This window comes from Chlorocebus sabaeus, chromosome 25 (genome assembly GCF_047675955.1).
Source record: "Chlorocebus sabaeus isolate Y175 chromosome 25, mChlSab1.0.hap1, whole genome shotgun sequence".
In the NCBI taxonomy this organism is placed as follows: domain Eukaryota; kingdom Metazoa; phylum Chordata; class Mammalia; order Primates; family Cercopithecidae; genus Chlorocebus; species Chlorocebus sabaeus.
Window position 1 is genome coordinate 73,468,651 of NC_132928.1, and position 24,018 is coordinate 73,492,668.

The 24,018-nt window shown below is 40.6% G+C and overlaps 1 protein-coding gene across 4 annotated transcripts in view; it reads right to left on the reverse strand.

Annotated features, from left to right (window-relative positions):
- Positions 1-23,835, reverse strand: part of B3GALNT2 (beta-1,3-N-acetylgalactosaminyltransferase 2) — a 66,696-nt gene extending 42,861 nt beyond the window's left edge. For 3 of the 4 annotated variants that reach the window (XM_073011854.1, XM_073011853.1, XM_007989851.3), the window contains exons 1-5: positions 23,524-23,781; positions 14,640-14,762; positions 13,133-13,280; positions 7,576-7,676; positions 2,735-2,928 (exon numbers count right to left, since the gene is read on the reverse strand). In XM_073011854.1, the coding sequence (XP_072867955.1) occupies positions 2,735-2,928; positions 7,576-7,676; positions 13,133-13,280; positions 14,640-14,762; positions 23,524-23,635 (678 nt within the window). In that variant the 5' untranslated portion in view covers positions 23,636-23,781. Of the gene's footprint in view, positions 1-2,734; positions 2,929-7,575; positions 7,677-13,132; positions 13,281-14,639; positions 14,763-23,523 lie in introns of all 4 variants that reach the window. The other variant, XM_007989850.3, reaches the window with a different exon arrangement.
- Positions 23,836-24,018: the final 183 nt, after the last annotated feature.

The window sequence follows — 24,018 nt, forward strand, 5'->3', positions numbered from 1 at the left end:
CTGCTATTTCAATTCCCTATCTGGTCTTCACTATCAATGAAACTGTTAACTACAATCACACATGGACTCCTACAGTTGAGTAACTACAAAGCTCTTCTCACTGTAATCATTATGGCTGGCATCACCAGCAGAAATCCTACTCTTCCCTCTGTCTTATATTTATGTCTACAAACACATCAACAAACTAGACAGATTATTTAGAGAAAGAACAGGGCAAATTGCAAAAAAGAAATTTCATCTCAAATTTATTTGTGTATTTATTGGTGAGTCTCTAACATTGTATTCATTGCTAATAATCAACATTAATAATACAAACACATTGTAAAAAACTGAACAGAGTTCTGCTTCCAGTAATATCAGACCAATTCTCCTATAGATAATAATTATGAACTCTGGATGAAACATAAAAAACAACGATTTGAAGGCACTGGAATTCAAACAAACAGGCAGAAACTGGAGAAGAATCAGTACTTGGAAGAAGGAAAAGGCTCCAAATATGCATCTCCTCCCTACCCCTCTTCTCGACTCTTTGTCTGAGGGTACAACTCTAGGGCAACCAGAAATTTGAGTGAGAATCTGTAGTCATTCTGCTTGAAAATTAAGAGGACAGAGTTGGGGTAAACACATCAATTAATAAAAGGCGTGAGGGGGAACATCCCAGAAAGGAAAGGATCACAGAGAGAACTGTAAATTCTTCATATAAACTCTGCCCACATCTGTGGCTGACTCATAAAATACACATTCAAGGCAGAACCTAAGTAGTCCATCCAAGGCCAAAAAAACTGAATAGAGATTTTAGCTGTTTCTCATTGAAAGTGAGACAATGTTTACAGTCTGCCTGCTAAAATAAACAAACAAACAAACAAAAAAACATTACTCTTTGAAGAATATAATAGGATCCAGAGTTCCTACAATGAATTATTCACGATATCTACGATACAACGCAAAGATAAGGGCCAGGTGCGGTGGCTCACACCTGTAATCCCAGCACTTTGGGAAGTCAAGGCAGGAAGATCACTTGAGGTTAAGAGTTTGACACCAGCCTGGGCAACATGGTGAGACCCTGCTCTACAAAAAATTTTACAAGTAGCTGGGTATGGTGGCACGCGCATGTAGTCCCAGCTACTCAGGAGGCTGAGGAGGGCAGACAGCTTGAGCCCAGGAGTTTAAGGCTGCAGTGAACCGTGACTGGACCACTGCACTCCAGCCCAGGCAAAAGAGCGAGACCCTGTCAAACAACAACAACAGCAGCACCACTACCACCAAAACCCAAACCAAAAGACCCCCAAAATAATAGACACAAAACAGAAAAATGTTACCCATATTTTAGAGGAAAGATATTAATCAATAAAGACAGACGCTGAGATGACTCAGAATAAGCATACACAGATTTTAAAGCTGCTGTTTCAACTATGGTCAAAGCTGTAGAGAAAAATATTCTCAAACAATGAACACATAGGAAATTTTAGAGAAATAAAAACAGTAAAAAAGAACTAAATGGAAACTGAAGCGCTAACAAGTATAATATTTAAAATAAATCTAAAATAAAAAGTTCATTGGATAGGCTTAACTTCAGATTTGAGATGACAGAAGAGTCACTAAACTTGAATAAAGATTAACAGAAGTTATCTACACTGGAAAAGAGACAAAAACATTGAAAAAAATGAACAGTCTTGTGATCTGTAGGACAATACCAAAAGATCTAACATACATGTAATTGGAATCCCAGGAGGAGTAGAGAGAGCAAGTGAAATCAGAAAAGGTTCTGAAGACACTAATAGCTGAAAATCCCCCAAATTTGGTAAAAGACATACATTTACAGACTGAAGAAACATGTAGCACACCTTGAACAAACAAAGAAAAAGCACACCATGCCTGGTGCGGTGCCTCATGCCTGTAATCCCAGGACTTTGGGAGGCTGAGACAGCACTTTGGAAGGCTGAGGAGGGCAGATTACTTGAGGTCAGGAGTTCGACACCAGCCTAGCCAACATGGCAAAACTCCGTCTTTACTAAAAATACAAAAATGAGCCAGGTGTGGTGGCATGCACCTGTAATCCCAGTTACTTGGGAGTGGATATAAATATGTAATAAACCAAATACAGAAAAACGTTAACTGTTGTAGAATGCAGTTAGTGGCTATAGGGTTGTTTACTGAATAATTCCTTCAGGTTTTCTTCATGTTTAAAAAACAGATCCTTCAAATACAATTCCACGCTACTTCTTCAGATGCATTCTGTAAACAAATCAGATTTCCCCACATATCAGGAACAGAGAAACTTCAGGGATTTTCTGTTTTCGGTAAAAGAATAACTTTTATTTCCTCTATATCTTATTACAAAAAAGACTTGAAGCAGTTATTAGCTTTGTATTACGGACTTTTACAGTTGGAAGAAAGAGGCAAAATACTCACTTATCCTAAGAATCCCACACTTTTTTTATACCCATTACCAATTTTCGAAATTCCCTAGGCTTTAGGGAATTTTAAGTTGGAGATTTCTAATCTAGTCAACTCCTTCTTTTCTGGATATAGCACATTTATTCATAGATAATCTATCTCCAAACTAGTCTTATATCACACTACAGTGTATTCAGTCAATAGGGGAAGAAAGGTGAAAGTCTCTCAACCAGAGAGAATTATATAGTCTTCCAATCTACTTACTGTATGTCACAAGGAAAAGTTGATGTTTTTGAAAAAGAAAAAAGAGAAAAAACCTGTACAGAGCAGTGCATACCTCTTGTTCTGCCTGATAAAGTTTGACAGTGATGTTCCTCTGGAAACCCACATCACTGGCATCATAGAACACTCCAAGACTGGTAATAACGATGGGGTGGAGAACTCGGAAACTCACGCTGACAATTCGATCCTCAGACAGCCCTGATGAGGAGTCTTCGGACAGACTGAACGCTTCAATTTCCTGATTCAAAACTAAGTAATGAGAACAGGTTTATATAATTGAACAAATACAATCCTTTGCTTTACTAGTAGGAAGCAGTGAAGTGGGCTTAATGCCAAAACCTAGGTAATCATTTGCTATATAATTCACAAATGGCAGGAATTTTTAAAAAATGCTTGAGAAAAATGGCTGCTTCTATATAAACATTTTTGAAATTTAAGAATAAAGTTTTCAGCCACATCTAAGTAAGTTAATTATCAGAACTGGTTTAATAGCTTTTTGCATACATGGGTGCATATATATGTATAAATGCCACAGGGGATATTAAATTTAAGTCATCTATTTGGAAGGGTTGGATACATATAAATAATAAAAACAGTACTAACTGTAGTCATAAATAATCAGTAAATTTGGTCTTACTCTGCAAATTCCAAAAATCCTACTTCTTGATAGGCAATTTAAAATATTTGTGATACGTGAGGCAATTATCACAGTATAAATAAGCAACTGAAGTCACTTCAAATAACACTGAAAACTCTTGCTATACAGCATTGATAAAAGGTAAGCATATCAAACACAGTTTTGAACCACCTTCTATGTACCATTCCCCATCACATTTACATCTTCACTACTACCCTTGTGGTTGTGGCATTATCTTCAGTTTACATATTAAGAAACTGAGGCCCAAAATTAAGCAATTCACCTAAGGTCATAGAAAGGGGCAGATCCAGGAATCAAGTCCCATTTAGTAATTCCAAAGTCAGTCCCCTTTCCACTCCCCCATGGCTGTCTAATCAGTGCCAAAAGAGTTCTTTTCAAATAATTTTTCTTTTATTTGATTTATTTAATTCTGAGACAGTCACCCAGTCACTCAGGCTGCAGTGTGGTGGCATTAACATGGCTTATTGAAGTCTCAACCTCCTTTGCTCAAGGGATCCTCCTGCCTCAGCCTCCTGAGTAGCTGGGACCGCAGACACACACCACCAGGTCTTGCTAATTTTCTGTAGAGATGGGGGTCTCATGTTACCCAGGCTGGTCTTGAACTCCTGACCTCAAGCAGTCCTCCCGCCTCAGCCTCCCAAAGTGCTGGGATTACAGGTATGAGCCACTGTGCCCAGCCTTCAAATAAATTTTCTAATTACCATAAGTGAATCACAATACATTAAATAAAGCAGTTCATAGGCAGGGAATATCAGTGCTGCTTTAATAATATAAAACCCTATTTTAAAAGATTATATCAAAGTTCTTTGTATCTTTTAGAGCTGTGGTTTTCAAATTTTGCTGACTACACAACCTCATCAGTTAAAAATATTTGTACACACACCTATTTACTTACAAAATATATGCATATATTGTGGTAAGTTTATATATTCAGTATTAATAAAGATTGTATTTTCTTATTTTCAGATAAATAGAAATTCTAAGCCTGGGCAGCATGGCAAAATCCTGTCTTTACTAAAGATACGAAAATTAGCTGGGCATGGTGGCACACACCTGTAATCTCAGCTACTTGGGAGGCGAAGGCACAAGAATTGCTGGAGCCTGGGAGGAAGAGACTGCAGTGACCTGAGATTGTGCCACTGTAGTGCAGCCTGGGCAACAGAGCAAGACCCTGTCTCAAAAAAAAAGAAATTATATTTTCTTCCTATACTCTAGCAGATCATTTGGATGCCTACATCAGACTTCCTAGAAGCTCTTTACACTCAGTAGATACTCAATAAAATGGGACTAAAGGGAAGTGATGACTCAACCTAATTACAGACATGAGCAGCAGGGAAAAAAGGAAAAATACAGTTTTTTGTCATGGGCTGGGCAAGCATTAACCGGAGAGTCCAGACTACAACATAATGGACAACAATACAATTTTTTTCTCTTTAAGATATTCAGTAAACAAAAGATATCCATAGGAAAAACCTCTTCATTAAAAGCAATAGGGCAAGCACATTATAATACAGCATTTTTAGATATTTTCTTATCTAAAAGAAATGTGCCTTGGGCTTCAAGTTACATGGACACAGGAAATCCCGCTGCATTACAGTGCTATTAATCAACCCTTCTACCCCAGACACAATATCACAATGATTAATGCTTACCATGACCTTCCCGTACTGAAATAACCATAACTGCCTTTGGATTATTGAAAAAATAAGATTAGGTTCAATATTAAGTTATATACACATTTAAAAATTCATAACCTAGGTATTACATATATGAAAATGTTTTATTCACAGAAAGTTCTACTTCTTTACTTTTAATAAATAACAGCACTTAAGATAATAAAAATATGGTTAATTTAAAAGTGAAGGGCTTCTTTTTGTTTTTCAATTGTAATTTGTTGGAGGATACCACATCATCAGTGACATAACATTCTATGGGGTTTCTGATCCCTTTAAGACTCCGGTGAGGCTGGGTGCGGTGGCTCATGCCTATAATCCCAGCACTTTGGGAGGCAGAGGCGGATGGATCACCTGAGGTCAGGCATTCAAGACCAGCCTGGCCAATGTGGTGAAACCCTGTATCTACTAAAAATACAAAAATTAGTCAGGCGTGGTGGTGGGTACCTGTAATCCTAGCTACTTGGGAGACTGAGGCAGGAAAATCGCTTGAACCCAGGAGGCGGAGGTTGCAGTGAGCCAAGATCACGCCATTGCACTCCAGCCTGGGCAACAAGAGCGAAACTCTGTCTCAAAAAAAAAAAAAAAAAAAGACTCCCAGTGAAAGCCAAAGGACTTTCTCATAATTCATACATAAAATTTGGTTACAATGTTAACTGAATTCATAGATGTCCTAATTAAGAAACCTCTGTTTTATAATACAGACCTGAATATATTGTCCAATTTATTTAAAAAGCTGTTTGAAGTCCAACTTTATAAAATGGCAGGCTCTTTAAAATAATGTTCAGTACCTTCTACCTTCTAGGAACTATTCTAAATACATCATATGTATCAACTTATTTCATCCTTATGTCAATCTCCATGAGGGAGATTCTTTTATCACTAAGTTTACAGATGATAAAACTGAGGCAGAGGAGGTCACACAGCTAGAAAATAGCAGAGCTTGGATTGAGAGCCATGGAGCCTGCTTATAAAAGTGAGGTGTTATTTAACTATACAATTTTAACAAACCTTAAAATATCAGAAATCCTAATCAGCATATTTAAGACTTGGAAGTTTAACCTCCTTTAGAAACACAGTTGAACATAATGGGAAGTGCTAAAAAACACAGACAGTTATAAATTTATCAACTTCCTAAAACTGGTTCCCTGATGACACAGAGAACCTAATTAGGATCAGCTTTCTTTGTTGTCTTTGTTTTTTTGTTTTTGAGACAGGGTCTCGCTCTGTTACCCAGGCTGGAGTGCAGTAGAGTGAACAGATCATAGCTTACTGCAGCCTCGAACCGCTGGGCTCAGACTGTAGCCTCGAACTGCAGTCCTATCTCAGCCTCCCAAGCAGCTGGAACTACAGGCGTGAGCCACCATACTTGGCTAATTTTTTTTTTTCTGGAGACGTAGGGTTTCACTATGTTGCCCAAGCTGGTTTTGTGCTCTTCCTCCTGCCATGGTGTCCCAAAGTGCTGGAGAAGCTTTCTTTACCCTCACCAAAATTTTTACAAACTTTTAATTTTAAGGCATAAATAATGTTATTTGTGTTTTAAATTTTTTTACTATTTTTTCTTTTACAGAAATAAATTAGACAATAATTCTAAGAGAAAGTGATTCATAGTATTTGTTTCTTCAAGGTTATTATAAATTAACTGGTAAAATCAGCAGTTTTCCAAAAGTTCAAAATTTGGTAATTCAGGATTTATCTAAGCATAAGGAACTTCCAAATGCATATGAATCACACTGAAAAACAGAGTCTCCTGGATCCTGATGTTTCGATTCTGTAAAGAATCTCTACAGATACCCCAAGTCAATCTGTCAAAAATGATGAAACAGGTCGGGCGTGGTGGCTCATGCCTGCAATCTTAGCACTTTTGGAGGCTGAGGCGGGTGGATTACGAGGTCAGGAGTTCGAGGCCAGCCTGGCCAAGATGGTGAAACCCCATTTCTACTAAAAATACAAAAATTAGCTAGGTGCAGTTGTGGGCACCTGTAATCCCAGCTACTCGGGAGGCTGAGGCAGGAGAATTTCTTGAACCCGGGCGGCAGAGGTTGCAGTGAGCCAAGATGGCACAACTGCACTCCAGCCTGGGCAACATAGCAAGACTCCATCTCTTAAAAAAAAAAAAAAAAAAAAAGATGAGACACAAATTTGGATGAAAGATATTTTAGTCTATTAAAAACAGACTCCAGGGCACGGTGGCTCAAGCCTGCAATCCCAGTGCTTTGGGATGCTGAGGTTGGTGGATCCCTTGAGGGCAGCAATTCAAGATCAGCCCAGGCAAGACAGCGAGATCTCAACTCTACAAAAAATTAGCCAGGTGTCGTGGCACGTGCCTGTAGTCCTAGCAGGGTGGTGAGGCAGGAGGATCACTTGAGCCCAGGAGTTTGAGGTTATAGTGAGCCATGACTGTGCCACTGCACGCTAGCCTAGGCGACAGAGCAAGACCCTGTCTCTAAAACACATAATAAAATAAAATAATAAAAAACGAAAACAGACTCCATACTATTAAGCTTAGCAACTTTTACTCAACGTCAAGAATGTGTATGGCAGTCGAGGGAAAAGATGACTTACCTGGATTTGTGATGTTGAGTAGTTTACAGGAATAAGGATCCTCCCTGTCTTCCACAGGCACTTCACAGCCACGAGCACCTATTATGAACTTCACAAGCACACTGAGAGATGTGTTGGCATTAACATCAGTTACTGATCTTCACCTTGCACATGCACGTTTCCTCACGCCCATTTCAGAGCTTTTACTTTGAGACACAAGTGTTTATGAGGATTAATTCTCTACCTTTATTTTTCTAGTCTAGCAAAATGGGGGAACAAGCAAATTGAAAGTTGCTAACTACCAAGTTACTTATGCACGAGTCCTTCATTGCAATGCTATATTAAAGCAAGTAAGAATACGTCTGGCCTCGCTACCAGCAAATGTTCATATCATTTAAAAGCAAACTATAGTAAAGTCAGCTTCTCATGCCCACACCTACAAACATATCTAAAATTTTCCTTTGTTGCCTTCTTCTGTTTCAGAAGGTGTTCCTTTTGCTCAGGATTAGGTCTTTCCATCCAAGAGGAAATCCCCTTCTCTCCTAGACCTTGCTTCACTGGTTACTCCTGTAACTAGTGGCTCCTTCCTTCCACAGTATAAACATGATAAAATCCTGACTCTAATTATTCTCTTCACCTTCCATCCTTCCTTGCTATCACACTTTACACTGAGGTCCTACAAAGAAATTAAAACTGCAGCCTCTTGTTTCTTACTTCCCGCTCTTTTTATAAAACAAGAGTTTTAGCTTTAACATCACCACCTCCACTGAGATTCCACTAATGTAACCAATGAGCTGCTGCCAAATCAATAGACACTCTTCAACTCTCACCTTCCTGGCTTCTCCACGGCTTGATACTGCCCAGTTCCCTAAAATGCTCTCTTCCCTTCCTTCTGCGGCCTGCTCAGTCATCTTCACTGGCTCTTATTCCCCAGCTTGTCCACTGAGAGGGGGATTAGTTCAGGGCTCTGCCCTTGGGTCTCTTCTCAATCTACTCATTTTTTTTACTTCCTTTCCCTAGACAATATTATTTATTCTCAAGGCTTCAACTAGCATGGGAATGATTCTTGAATTAGTAACTCTAGTTTTTTTCCTTTTTTTCCTTTTTTTTGTGAGACAGAGTCTTGCTTTGTCACCCAGGCTGGAGTGCAACGGCGCAATCTCAACTCTCTGCAGCCTCCACCTTCCAGGTTCAAGCGATTCTCCTGCCTCAGCCTCCCAAGTAGCTGGGAATACAGGCGTGTGCCACCACGCCTGGCTAATTTTTGTATTTTTAGTAGAGATGGGGTTTCACCATTTTGGCCAGGCTGGTCTCGAACTCTTGGCCTCAAGTGATCTGCCTGCCTCGGCCTCCCAAAGTGCTGGGATTACAGGTGCGAACCACTGTGCCCAGTCCTGAATTAGTAACTCTAGTTTAGACCCATGTTCTAAGTAAAGGACCTATAAATTCATTGGACATCTTCATCTAGATAACCCACAGCTGTGTGCTAAAGCCTGCTACTACTGACTTCTGAGGGTCAACTGTCAACTTTTCAGAAATTTTGTGAGACGGTTACTAAACATAGCCTTTATTTAAAATTAAATTATATAACCTTATAATTAAATATATATCCAAAAAAGGAAATACTCAAATTAATCACAATGTTTTACTACATTTTACTATTATTTATGTTCTTGAGGTAATTTATATTTATTACATCTACATGGTGGAATAGTATACATGGCAAGCTACTGCTCATCTTTCCCCGACTCTGTGTTCAGAGATGTTACGTTAGTCACCTGTATTGGCCATGGTGGGAATATTCACCCCCTAGAAACCGGCAAATAGTACAAATAAGGGTTTGGTTTATTGTTTTGTTGATTGTCTAGACTTAAGAAAGTATAGAGAAAATATTGATAATGCAAATTAAGCTTAATGTAATGTGTCTGTCTATAGCCATTACAGAGTGAATAGTTCAAAGAAACAGTCAAGGAAGATACAATTCCAGTATTCAAAAACTATTACCTGATACAGCACAGAACTCACTGGCTTTATTAAGTGTAAAGCTGACATATCTTGTCAATTTAGTCTTCACTGTTTAACTTAAAAGAAAGACTTTTGTTAGAACTATACTCTTTTGTTAACTGCAACCGTAAGCTGGTCATAGATAGGAGAGTCTGACAAACAACAAAAGCATTCTATGAGAATCAACCGACTTCATGGAATTTACGATAAACAGTATTGTACAGGTCATTATCTGTCAATTACTGCTGTATATCCTTTATGTCAATAAAATTTATAATAAACATGTATGTACACATAAGCATCCTTTTTCCCAGAGAGCCAGTTAGTAAACCTTCAACAGTACACCACTGCCTGTAGGAACCTCAAGGTCAACACATACATAACTGAGCTTCTTTCCCATGAAACCTGCTCTTCTCATGTAGTATTTTTGTTTTGATTGATTCCACTATTCTCCAAGTCAGAACACTAGCAATCTTCTTAGCCTCCTCCTTCATTTTCTACATTCAATGACCTTATTCTCTCATAAGGTCACCTCTGCAGATCAGCTCCTCAGCAGTCCTTGCCTCAACAGGTCTCGTCCTTCCACTCAACCTTCCGCATGCCTGTTACACATGATCTGCTCACTGTCTGCCTCTCACAGTCATATGCTTCCCCCCTCTTCTCTTTATATACATCTCTCTGCGCTCCTACCTCTCCTGGCTACTTCTCTCACACTGTGCCACAACCCTTCCCCCACCACCACGAGCCCTGTGCTCCGGTTATACAGAAGCGTTAGGAGTTTCTCATACACCCCAGGCTCTTTTCTATCTATCTATATCACAGCACATGTAACATTTTATTACACTATCATACCTATTTCCTTCTACTAAATGTCAAGCCCCCTCCTAACACTCAGGCTATCTGTATTTATCTTTGTATTCTACCACACATACCACACCATCTACTTACAGAAGTACTTAGTGTTGAGTTTGGGTCCTTTGGAGAAACACAAGAATGGAAAATATGCCATAACCACAGAAATGCAGTTTCTGTTACTAATTACTAATTAAGGCAGAATACCTTTCATAGACAACTAGCATTTAGAATAAAAGTATAAAGAGAAATGAGTAAATGTGCTAACTAAATTATTGCTAGTATGTATCAAATTTGTTTTTTGAGCCATCTTACTAGGTACTCTTACTAGATACACAAAATTACTACGTTCCAGGAAGGTGTTTTTGCCTAATATCTATTTTTATACAGACAGCTGATCATTTTCATAACACAAATCGAGCGTGCTAAATTTAAAGCAAGACTGTTATGATGGCAAATAAATTAGTGGTGAATGTCTGAATATTAACTTTACTCATTACATTTGGTTCTGAGTCATTCCTTCAATAGTTGTTGAGTGACTTAGTCTGCACCAAGCTAGGTTTTAGGTATTGCGAAAACACCAATGAAAAAACCTGAACCCCCAGTGCTCATGAAACCTACATTCAAGTGGAGGAAGACAAACAATTTTACAACTAAATACAATACAGATGCCAGTTGGTGATAAGTGTTACCAAAAAAAATTAAGGCCAACTAAGGGAAGACAGAAACAAGATAGGGATGGGCTGCTATTTAATATGGGGCTGTCTGCTAGAGTGACATCTAAGCAGACACCTGAAGGAAGCGAGTCCTGAGCACATTAGTGAGAGAGGACATAGCAAATGCAAAGGCCCTGAGGCAGGAGCACTTTTAGTGTATGAAAGTACAGTAAGGCCGCCGGTGTATGTAGATAAGGTCAAAGACCACAACAAGGACTTGGGGTTTCACTCTGAGCAAGAAAGGAGGTCAATGGAGGGGTATGAATAGAGAATTGACATAATTTGACTAATTTCAAAAGGATCACTCTGGCTGCTGTATGGAAAAGAAAATGGTAGGGGGTCAAAGGTAGAAGCAGTAAGTTCAGAGAAGGGGGCTTCTGCAATAATCCAGGTGAGAAGTAATGGCAGCCTAGATCAGACGGTAGTGGTAAAGGTGGTGAGAAGTCAGATTCTGGGTCTGGTCTAAGCAGCATTAGGAAGGTATGCTGATGGATTGGATGTGGCAGGTGAAAGGAAAAATCAGGATAACACCAAGGGTTTTGGTCTGAGCAACTGGTGGAGGAGTCACTATTTTCTGACAGGGAAATACTATAGGAAGTACAGAGGAGTCACTATTTTCTGACAGGGAAATACTATAGGAAGTACAGCTTTTGGAGGTGGTTCTGATAGTAGTGATGATTCTGAGGTCTTTCATTTGCTGTGTAATAGGCTCTATTATCACTGCAACCATGAACTAAAGAAACCTGTCTTCAAAAGGAATGAAAGCTACTATGAGAAAGCACTACTAGTGACAAGAAAATTCACAATTAGGCTGGGTTCGGTGGCTCACGCTTGTAATTCCAGCACTTTGGGAGGCCGAGGCAAGCAGATCACTTGAGGTCAGGAGTTCAAGACCAACCTGGCCAACATGGTGAAACCCCGTCTCTACTAAAAATACAAAAATTAGCCAGGCATGGTGGCAGGTGCCTGTAATCCCAGCTACTTGGGAGGCTGAGGCAGGAGAATCGCTTGAACCCAAGGAAGTGGAGGTTGCAGTGAGGTGAGATCGGGCCACTGTACTTCAGCCTGAGCAACAGAGCGAAACTCCGTCTCAAAAAAAAAAAAAAAAAAAATTCACAACTGCAATTTGCTTGTATAGCTACTTACTCACAAATGTGCCAGTGCTATTCTATCCTGAAAGGGCATTCTCTGCTTATCACCTGAGTCTTCACATAAATAGAAGTTAACTTTCTATGCATTTCTTCTCCTAGTCCCTCACCACACAATCTTCAGAGGCTGATCTCATTGAGAACAGACTAAAGTTTTGGGCGCCTAACTAATAGCTGAGAGCTATCTAACGTCAGCATGAAAGGGATTACCAAAGGTCAGTTTTGGAAGGGTAGTCAGGAAAAAGAGCACGGCATATTACACACACTGCAGATTACACAACTAAAAAATACTACAAAACTGAAAAAAATTAAATTTATCTCTGTGAAGTTAGGAAAAGTATATTTAGACATGCACGTGTCTAAGGAGAAAACTGCTCTAAAATGGAACCTTTTAAGAATTGCTATTCTAAATCAAGGCAAAAAACAAACAAATCACACTGGGTATCTAAACACTACATATGCTAACCAGTGAATATACTCTCTTCCAACTATCATTTGGCTTAAAATGTTGGTTAAATTTACTTTTTGGCCCAAGCTATATGGAAGAAAAGCAAATGAAACAGCCATTTCTCCCAAGAAGAGGCCACATATCTGAATGAACATTTCTATTCAAAATAAGGTTTCTCAGAACTTTTTTTTTTTTTTTTTAATTAGGTGGGGACTCATTCTCATCACGCAGGCTGGAATGCAGCGGTGCAATCACAGCTCACTGCAGCCTCAATTTTCCAGGCTCCAGCAATCCTTCCACCTCAGCCTCCCAGGTAGCTGGGACTACAGGCACACACCACCATGCCTGGCTAGGTTTTTCAGAACTCTTATTTCAATAAACCAGGCAAGGCAACAACTCAGAAAACCTACCGTTGACTTAATGTGGGATGCTGTAGCAAATGCCTCATCCAGGTGCTTCTTATCACGTTTCGAAGTTCATGGTTATTGCGAGCTGACAACACGCCAACTACCACATCATAGTGAGTAGATTTCCACTGAGGAAATAAGGCCAACTGATCTAGAAATAAGAACAATACATTAGAAATAAGTCATGTATCAATTACTATGAAGTTCAATATGTATCATAAGTTTATTACAAAGTAAGTATATGTTTGTAGGAAATTCAGATAAATACAAAGAAAAGAATTTTTAAATCCCATATAAACCCAGTATCCAGAGACAACCACTAATAACATTTTGGTGTACAGTCCTTTTTGTCTTTCACATATATATGTATGTATTCATGCTCACAGAAGTATATTAATTCTTCAAAACAAACAAGATGTTTGTGGTAAGAATCTGTTTCAAAAGGCAATGTAGCATAAAAAAATAGTAGGCATTAAGAGTCAATTAGGCCACAGTTAGAATCCAGGCTCAATCATATATTAGCTATAAGTTATTTAGCTTCTTAAGCTTGTTTCCTCAACTACAAAATGGGTATAATAATACTTCTCATACAGCTGTTGTAAAAATTAAATGAGATAACATGTATAAAGCTCTTGGTTTAGTATCAGGCATATAGGAGGCATTCAATGGCAACTAAAAAAAAATGTGCTTTGAAAAGTGAAGTCCTACATTAATGTTAGGTATTAAGTTTGGCGGATGAAGTTGAAGGACTTCCATACTGGAAAGTAATGCAACCCTTATTTATATCAATGAATTCTACAGCCAGTAAACCTTTTACCACCTACTAAATATTCTAAAGAATGACAGGAAAGCAACATTTTTAGTAAAAAAAAAAATAAAAATAAAGTAACAAGTCATTCTGAACGGCTCATTTTTTATTGTCATAAGGTCTAATGGGCAGGGTTACATTTCCATCTAAAACTTATCCTTAGAAGACAGAAGAGAAAGATATACTTTGTCCTTGTTTTTCATCACCAGTTTTAAGGCTTGAGAGCTACAAGACTATATATAGCTCTGATGAGGTATCCATTTCATCTCTTTCTCCAGTGGTGGGAACTGATCCAAAAAGTTTCCAAAAATAAATTACTGAAGCCCAGACTCTTTACTACATTAAATGCAATGTTTTTATATACCATGGGATCTAGGTATTCAGTCTAAAAGACAACAAAACCACGCTGATATTTTTTTCAAAGGCCCAATTAAAATAATAAAAACACATCTTTCTACTAGGATAATTTTAAGGATCTAATACAGAAATTTTTGTGTAGATACCTTATTTTCCACAATAGATATATTTCTTAAAATGTTCCATTCTAGGGCAGGCACAGTGCTCACGCCTGTAATCCCAGCACTTTGGGAGGCCGAGGTGGGCGGATCACCTGAGGTCGGAAGTTTGAAACCAGCCTGACCAACATGGAGAAACCTTGTCTCTACTAAAAATACAAAATTAGCTGGGTGTGGTGGCACTTGCCTGTTTTCCCAGCTACTGGGGAGGCTGAGGCAGGAGAATCTCTTGAACCTGGGAGGTGGAGGTTGCAGTGAGCCAAGATCACACCATTGCACTCCAGCCTGGGCAACAAGAGTGAGACTCCACCTCAAAAAAAAAAAAAAGTTCCATTTCAAATGGAATATAGGTATTTATTATTTCACCCTACAATGAGTCATGTACCAAAATGAATTCTTTTTTTTTTTTTTTTTTTTTTTGAGACGGAGTCTTGCTCTGTCGCCCAGGCTGGAGTGCAGTGGCCAGATCTCGGCTCACTGCAAGCTCCGCCTCCCGGGTTCACGCCATTCTCCTGCCTCAGCCTCCCGAGTAGCTGGGACTACAGGCACCCGCCACCTCGTCCGGCTAGTTTTTTTGTAATATTTAGTAGAGACGGGGTTTCACCGTGTTAGCCAGGATGGTCTCGATCTCCTGACCTCGTGATCCACCCGTCTCTGCCTCCCAAAGTGCTGGGATTACAGGCTTGAGCCACCGCGCCTGGCCATGAATTCTTTTATAAAGACAAAATTTATTTTTAAATAAACTCAAATTTTCATGGATTAAGCTTATTAATAGGCCATATTTATTGAATATCTAATCTGTGAAAAGCACTACATATAGAGTATCACTTAACGTTCACAACCCATTGAGGTAGGTACTTGTTCTTTTTTTGAGACGGAGTCCCACTCTGTGGCCCAGTCTGGAGTGCAGTAGCGCGATCTCGGCTCACTGCGACCTCTGTCGCCCAGGTTCAAGTGATTCTCCTGCCTCAGGCTCCCGAGTAGCTGGGATTAAAGGTGCCTGCCACCATGCCTAGCTAATTTTTGTAGTTTTAGTAGAGATGGGGTTTCACCATCTTGGCCAGGTTGGTCTTGAACTCCTGACCTTGTGATCCACCACCTCGGCCTCCCAAAGTGCTGGGATCACAGGGGTGAGCCACCATGCCTGGCCTGGTACTTGCTGAAAAATGAAACACACAGAGAATTCTGTAACTTAAGTCAAACAGCTTGGAAATGGCTGGGCTAAGATTTAATCCCAGGCAATTTAACTCCATTCTTTATCACTGTTCTAGTCTATAGCTATACAGCTTAATATAGCTTATCTGAGTCTAAATTCTGATCTTTTAATGCACAATACCAGTTCAACTGGTGAATTAGCAACAAGCGGATCACTGAACACGCTGGGTAACACATCAATTTTTTTGAACTCATGGCTCAGAACATTTTTTCTCAGATACATAATTATATGATGAAAGTTGTACCTAGTGCTGGAACTCACTCTAAATGAGTGTCTGAATTCGGAGACTAATTTAAATGACTACATAAAATTGACAATATGCCTCCCCACCTTTTTCACACAGAAATATTATGTACATTCTACTGTCAGGAAGGAGGCAAAGGTTCCGACATTGATTCTACAGCCAACATTTTGTATTACGTAAGTATGAAGTTATTTAAATCCCTGCACTTCCACTTCTTATTTAGAGAAAATTGACACAAAAAAATGTTTTAGATATTCTATTTCATTTGTTTCAAAGTCTCATCTCAAAAGATTAAAAGCTGTAGGGCAAAAACCACATTTAATCTAAATGCCTCTTTTATCTGACATCATCAGAAAATAAGGATGCTGCACAAAAGCAAACTTTCAAAATATTTGAAACATCACTTTTAATGCCAAAAATTTACTACCTTATTTTTGATGGCTAATCAAAGCAAATTTTTTAGAAATAGATTACACAGAGAATAATTTAATCTTTTCTTGATATCTCAAAATCTTCATGAAAATTTCTCAAATCTATCCGTTTCTTGTCATTAATTCTAGCTGCTGCTTAGTTCAGTCTGTTTTTTCACCTAGACTAATACGAGGGCATCCTAACTGGTTTTTACCTGAATTCTCCATATAATTGTTAAACAAGATTTTTCTAAAAATAATAAAGAAATACAAAGATAACCATGTGGCATGTGAAAATCCCATGGATTATGGATGTAAACTACTTTTTGATCTTATTCCACCTCTCTGCCACTCTCAATGCCCCCTGCTTCTAACCCATGTCTAAGCTGCTTCTGTTCAACTGCTTTACTTTACATGCATTTCTCTTTTCCTTGCAGAGGGCAAGTAACACAGCACATTGTGGTCTTTTAGAGAACTACTTCCAGATATACTGAAGTCAAATTTCAGAAAAATAGGTTTTTTAAACCACATACCATTAAAGTAAATTAGTCCAACAGACTCCTGAGTACCGTGTTACACAGTACAAAACCCAAAGTAGCTGCATAATAAAATACCTGTGTAAGAATGTTGCTCAAATTTCTAGCTCCCCTTACCAATCTGGCTCTAAACTCTTATCACCTTTTGTTTTATGTTACAAGAACAGGGTACCAGGGTACCTAGTTGATTCTGGTGTCTAGAAACAGAGGGGGAAAAAAAGTGCTAAGAAGTAAACATGATACAAAAGGACATAAAGATAATTCAGAAAAGAAAAAAGGCAAATAGCAAACCTATGAAAACATGTTCAACTTCAATAAGAATCACGTTTGAATTAGAGCAATGAGACACCAGTTTTCTCCTGCATTCAAACTGACAAACGTCTTCTTAAATGATAGTAACTAAATGCTGGGTACTTCAAGGAAATGTTGTTAGTGATTTCAAGAAAGTGGCTACTCTCCACCAGGCATGGTGTCTCATGTCTGTAATCCCAGCTTCAACGTTGGGAGGCCAAGGAGGGCAGATCACAAGGTCAGAAGTTCGAGACCAGCCTGGCCAATATGGTGCAACCCCGTCCTTATTAAAAATACAAAAAAAAATTAGCTGGGCGTGGTGGTGCATGCCTGTAATCACAGCTACCTGGGAGTCTGAGGCAGGAGAATTGCTTGAATCTGGGAGGCGGAGGTTACAGTGAGCCGAGATTGTGCCACTGCACTCCAGTCTGGGTGACAGAGCGAGACTCCTTCTAAAAAAAAAAAAAGTGGCTACTCTTTCATTGCTGGAAGGAATGTAATTTGGTACAGCCGTCTGCAGGGCAATTTGGCAATGTGTCAAATAATTTAGAATGGTATAATTTTGTCCAGCAATTCTAAGAACTCATCCTAAAGAAATAATCAGTGATATACTCAAAGATCTTTATTAATCATAGTGTCACCTATTAATAGTGAAAAACCGCAAGCTACATAAATGCATAAATAAGGGACTCATTAAATAAATTATGGTGTAGCTATATGACAGAATACTATGCAGCCATGAAAATTACATGTTAATCGTATCATTAAACATTATTCTATTAATATATCATATTAAGATAAACACGCTATAGGAACTATGTAGATACTAGATGGTTCCCTTTATATAAAGTACAAACGTAGCCAAATTTCTGCCACTGGTTACTATCCCTGGTAGCGACAGAACAGAGCATGAAGGGAACTTCTGAAGCATTGATAGTTTTCTTTTTTTAACTTTGGGTGGTGATTAGTTGGGTGTGTTCAATTTGTGAAAAGATATCAAGCTGCGCCAGTTTTATTCTCCTGATGTATTCCCTCAAATGATAGAGCATCTCCTATGCTCATTGTTCTAGATGGCACAGACACAGCAGTAAACAAAATCTTCATAACGTCAGGAATAAATCACAATCCAAAGAAAGCTCCCTGAGAGTAACGTAAGGGCCAAGGGAAAGTTGTCCCTCTGAAGGTTCGGTGAAAATCACTGATAAAAGATTGATAGGAGAAAGGCATATAAATTTATTTGATCAGTAAAGACACAGGAGAAACTGCCCATTTCTATGCTTAGGTTTAACCAAGTATGGATAGCTATGTGGAAGTAAGATTGGACAGAAAGGTTAGGATCTAATGTTAACAGACGGAGTTGGAAAACCCAGCAAGGCCTGTCTAGATTCTTCTTGTCCTCTCAGAGTATACACTTTCCTACTGGGTATGGGATAGGACCCTCTCTGATACGAGGTTCTTATGACCTGTAATCAAAGAAGGTAGGTTAGGTAATTTTTACATAGAAAGGTGGTGGGGGGTAGTTAAGAGTAATATGTTTAGGTTTTATGGCTTTGGGGAAGAGGGATTTTAGTTTCTACAGTTAGCCTCAGGTGAGAATGCAAGGCCAGAGAGAGGACAGCAGCAGCAGGTCAGAGACAGCTGCTTCTGAGGCCTTATTTTGGGGTATTGTTTTCTTCTGAGACCCTACAGTAAGAACTATTTCTTTTCTTTAATATGTAATATATCCTAAGAGTCTAGCAACCTGCTCGACTCTGCACTGAGTGGACACCCAAAGGTATGTTAAAGTCTAACGAGGGCCTGGCGCAGTGGCTCATGCCTGTAATCCTAGCACTTTGGGAGGCTGAGGTGAATAAATCACTTTAGGTCGGGAGTTCGAGACCAGCCTGGCCAACATGGCAAAATGCAGTCTCTACTAATAATACAAAAATTAGCTGGGCGTGGTGGCGCACACGTGTAATCCCTGCTACTCGGGAGGCTAAGGCAGGAAAATGGCTTGAACCTGGAAGCAGAGGTTGCAGTTAGCCAAGATGGAGTGCCACTGTACTCCAGAGTGAAACTGTGTATCCACAAAAAAAAAAAAAAAAAAAAGTCTAAAGAAGCTTGACATCAAAATTGATTGCTCAAAATAAGCCTAAGAGTCTTAAAAATCAGAGCAAAATTCCACTCTCATATGCATGCTCTTGGAAGAGATCAGTCACAAATAGACACAAATCTTGAAAATGAAGAAAACATGCAAGCCTATCATAGCTCTAATGATAAGGACAATCTTCATACGCACTACCAAAGACACCTCCCAAAACACACTAGCACAGGCATCAGCTGCCACCAGACTACCACTCCTCTCTAAAACTCACAGAGTGTTTACTATGAAACAGGCACTGTTCTGGGTGTTTCATTAACTGAATCTACACAATAAGTCTATGAGATCATCATTTTATAAATTAGGAAACTGAAGCACAGAGACATGATTAGCATATAGGGATAATTTTGGAAAAACTCACCCCAGGCAAAATTACAAAGCAAGCTCAATTTGCTTTTTGACTTTCTACTTGCCCTACATCTGTTTCCATCAGATACTGTGAGCACCTTGGCAGCAGGGACTCGGCATCCAGCACAGAACCTAACACTCAAGTACTTGTTGAGTGAATATGCTCCTTTGTCTTGGTTTCTTTCTTTCCCAAAGAGAAAGAGAAGTCTTCTTTTGTCACATCATTTTTCTAAATTAACTGTTAAATAATTCCTACTTAAGGCATTACCCAAAACGAGTATTTTGTAATCAAGATATCCTATGTTTAGATTTCTGGGTCCGATGGTTATCTCCACCTGCATTTTCCTCTGTCACCCTTAGGTGTACTGGATTTCACTTCCTCTTTACCAGTTTGCTTTCCCTGACTGGTTTAAGGGAAGCTATCACATTTAAAAAGTTGCTGATTCTGGAACTAACGTGACTCACTCACTTCATTCTGGTCCCTGCTCAACTGTTACCTCTTCAGAATGAAATGGACTTTCCTGACCTATTTAAAACCATCTCTTTAATCCCTTAACACTGCTTTATCTTTTTTCACTATACTTATCACTGCCGCTGTGATATTTATAATTATATCCTGATGCTCTGTCTTCCCTTCTAAATTGTAAACTATATGAGGGCAGGAAGTTTAGCTTGATTATTGCTGTAATTCCACACCTACAATAGGAGCTGGCACAGAACAGGCTCTCAAATATTTGCTGAATTAACTGCCAGCCAGAGAGCCTTTTTTTTTAATATTCAGGGAAGGTATATCTTTCCAGAAAAAAAAACAAAAAACAAAACAAAACTGCCATGACTTAATGAGACTGAAGACAAAGTAGTAGAAGAGGAAAAAAAATACATTTAAAAATGTTAATTCGGCCGGGCGCAGTGGCTCACGCCTGTAATCCCAGCACTTTGGGAGGCTGAGGCGGGTGGATTACGAAGTCAGGAGATCGAGACCATCCTGGCTAACACGGTGAAACCCCGTCTCTACTAAAAATACAAAAAATTAGCCGGGCGTGGTGGTGGGCGCCTATAGTCCCAGCTACTCTGGAGGCTGAGGCAGGAGAATGGCGTGAACCCGGGAGGCCGAGCTTGCAGTGAGCCGAGATCGCGCCACTGCACTCCAGCCTGTGCAACAGAGCAAGACTCCATCTCAAAAAAAAAAAAAATGTTAATTCAAGAAAAGAATACTTAGCAAAATCTTGTGTTTTTTTTTTTCTCCTGTTAGGCTTAAAGTAAAAGCGTTAAATTGTAAAAACACCCAACTATTTTAGTTTCAACATGGTGACAGCACAATGGTCACTGTAAAGGTGACCATGTGACAGTAAAGGAATTATGGGAAATTTTAGCATTTAAGATGCTTCCACTGCTTTTAGTTTTGAAAGCACCAAAAGGAAAAAAGGAAAGGTAGAAGTCAGTCGTGTTTAATTAAATAATTAATTAATTAATTTTTTTGAGATGGAGTTTCGCTCTTGTCACTGAGGCTGGAGTGCAATGGTGCAATCTTGGCTCACTGCAACCTCCACCTCCCAGGTTCAAGTGATTCTCCTGCCTCAACCTCCTGAGTAGCTGGGATTACAGGCATGCACTACTATGCCCGGCAAATTTTTGTATTTTCAGTAGATACAGGGTTTCGCCATGTTGGCCAGGCTGGTCTTGAACTCCTGACCTCAGGTGATCCACCCACCACGGCCTCCCAAAGTGTTGGGATTACAGGCGTGAGACACGGCGCCCCGCCAGTCAAGTTTAATTTAGATTATTAAAATATCGATGGGTTGACAGGTGCAGCAAACCACCATGGCGCACGTTTACCTATGTAACAAACTTGCACGTCCTGCACAGGTATCCCGGAACTTAAAAAAAAAATCCTGGCCGGGCGTGGTGGCTCAAGCCTGTAATCCCAGCACTTTGGGAGGCCGAGACGGGCGGATCACGAGGTCAGGAGATCGAGACCATCCTGGCTAACACAGTGAAACCCCGTCTCTACTAAAAAATACAAAAAACTAGCCGGGCGAGGTGGCGGGCGCCTGTAGTCCCAGCTACTTGGGAGGCTGAGGCAGGAGAATGGCATAAACCCGGGAGGCGGAGTTTGCAGTGAGCTGAGATCCGGCCACTGCACTCCAGCGCGGGCGACAGACCAAGACTCCGTCTCAAAAAAAAAAAAAAAAAAAAAAAATCCTATTTATTATCTGATCAGATACACAGTACTCATTCAAAGCCAAAGTTAATGAACATAACCAGTGTTGATCTTCTTACCTACATTATTACCCTGTCCCTTTCTATGTTCTATTTCTTCATTTCCTTAATCTAGCCTGGTCTAACTGGATGGTAGATAAAGGAATCATCCGTCATGTGCAGTAAGGGAGTAGGAAAAACTTGTCTCAAATTAAGAAACTGCCTAGCAAGTCTACCAAGATTTCAGTTTGAAGTCTACTAAGATTTCCGTTTTTGTTTGTTTTACTGAACCCTAAACAACCATTAAGGTCATACACAGACTTAATGACGCTCTGCAAGGAGATTCCAGCAGGGCTCACTCATATAACAAAAGAGAGAAAGCTGTGACACACAAGCAGATGTTACAAAGCATTTTTTATATATGGCACTCTCCTCTTAGTTCACTTTACAAAAACCTAAAAAACACTGAGCAAAACCCTGGCCCATTAACTGGTTAAGTGCACAGTAACACTGTACTTTCATTAAACCACTTAAATACTGTTCAATTCTATTCAGGTCACACAAATTCTTTTCCAAGAGCTAGTGATCTAATAAGAAAAGACTTTGTTACCAAAATAACCTCAACATAATTTCTTATAACTGAGACTGTTTTGAGGATTGCCGAATACTTTCTACTTATAAGGCATAGAGTGCTGAACTGCAAATACTCAATTCTAATTTTAAGAACCTTTGGATTAGAAAACAGCTGTTTTTGGGAGAGATAGTAAGGAAAACAAAGTCCCAGTATAGTTACAAAATAAGTATTTATACAATATTTAAAAGAGCTTTCCAGGTTTCTTTCATGTCCTAGGGCAAGCCCTTAAAGATACAGGGAAAGCTAACGTAGTGCTCAGGGTGGTGGAACCCACTAACAAAATAATCCACTGGGCACCGTGAGTAAAGCATTCTATTAGGCTGTGACGCGAAACAAGAACAAAGGTTTCATTCCTAAGAGCGATTAAGTTTTAGAGTAAATAGACATGATCGTTAAAGAATTCGATATTTCCACGTAAACTGCTTTACCAGGTTATGCGACCCAAACTCACAGGAACAACTCCACTCTCGGCCATGCCCTATTTATGTCTAGATTTTTAACCAACTTACATCATAATCCAAGAATACGAACTACTGTATATTCTTACAGCAAAGTTATTCCTTAAAAGCAAAACCCAGCCACCTTTGAAAACACGCACACACATTATCCGTGGCACTAAAACCCCAGTCTTGACGGAGAAAGACCAACAACTTGCGGGGGGAAGAAAACAACTTCAGAGCCCGAGCTCCCAAATCAGCAGGCGCTGGCGGCTGAAGGGCACACGAGGTTCCGCTCCCGGGCGAACCCGCGGCGTCCGACACCACCGAGCAGGCCCGGGGGCAGGCGAAGGACTTGCAGCTGCGGGCGCCGGCTCTGCGGCCGTTAAGGGAAACGGGGAGGTGAGAAGTGGCGGGGACACGAAGAGAGAAAAGCTCCCTCAAGTTTGCCCGATGTTAACGCTCCAAGGATGAAAAGAGCCGTTTGTTTCGTCTGGGGACCGTCGCGTTTGGCCCTTCCCCCGCCTCCAGCAATTCCCGGCGAAGCCCCGCGGCACCGAGCCGGGCCTCCCACCCACCCCGCGGCCGCCAACTCGCCCGGCTCCCCGAACCTCACCTGCAGGGCCGGCCCCGGAGGCGCGGGCGGGCGGCGGGGAGCGCAGCCGCAGCCAGAGGTGCAGCGCGGCCCCGAGCACACACGGGCACAGCAGCACCAGCCAGTTTCGCATTGGCCGCCCCCGCCGCGAGCCGGGCTCTCCCGCGTCCCGGCAGAGAGGGAGGGGACCTGCAAGTGCGGAGACTGAGAGGCGGCAGCTGACGCGCGACCACTCCGAGCACGTCCGCCCTCGCGCTCAGCGCCGTCCGGGGGGCTCCCAGCTGCTACCTGCCCCGCTCCTTTGGTCCCTCGGACCGCGGGTGGCGGCGGCTTAGCCGGCCGAAGCCCCGCCCCCTCCTCCCGGCCTTCCCACCGGCTCCGCCCACCTTTTCTCCCACTCGCCCCGCCCTCTCCTTCCGCGTTCCCACCCGCGCCCGCCGGCCGGCCGGGAGCTGAAGTCCCGCTCTGGGCCCAGGCAGGGGGCGCCCGCGGTTTAGAAACCACATTTCCCATAAT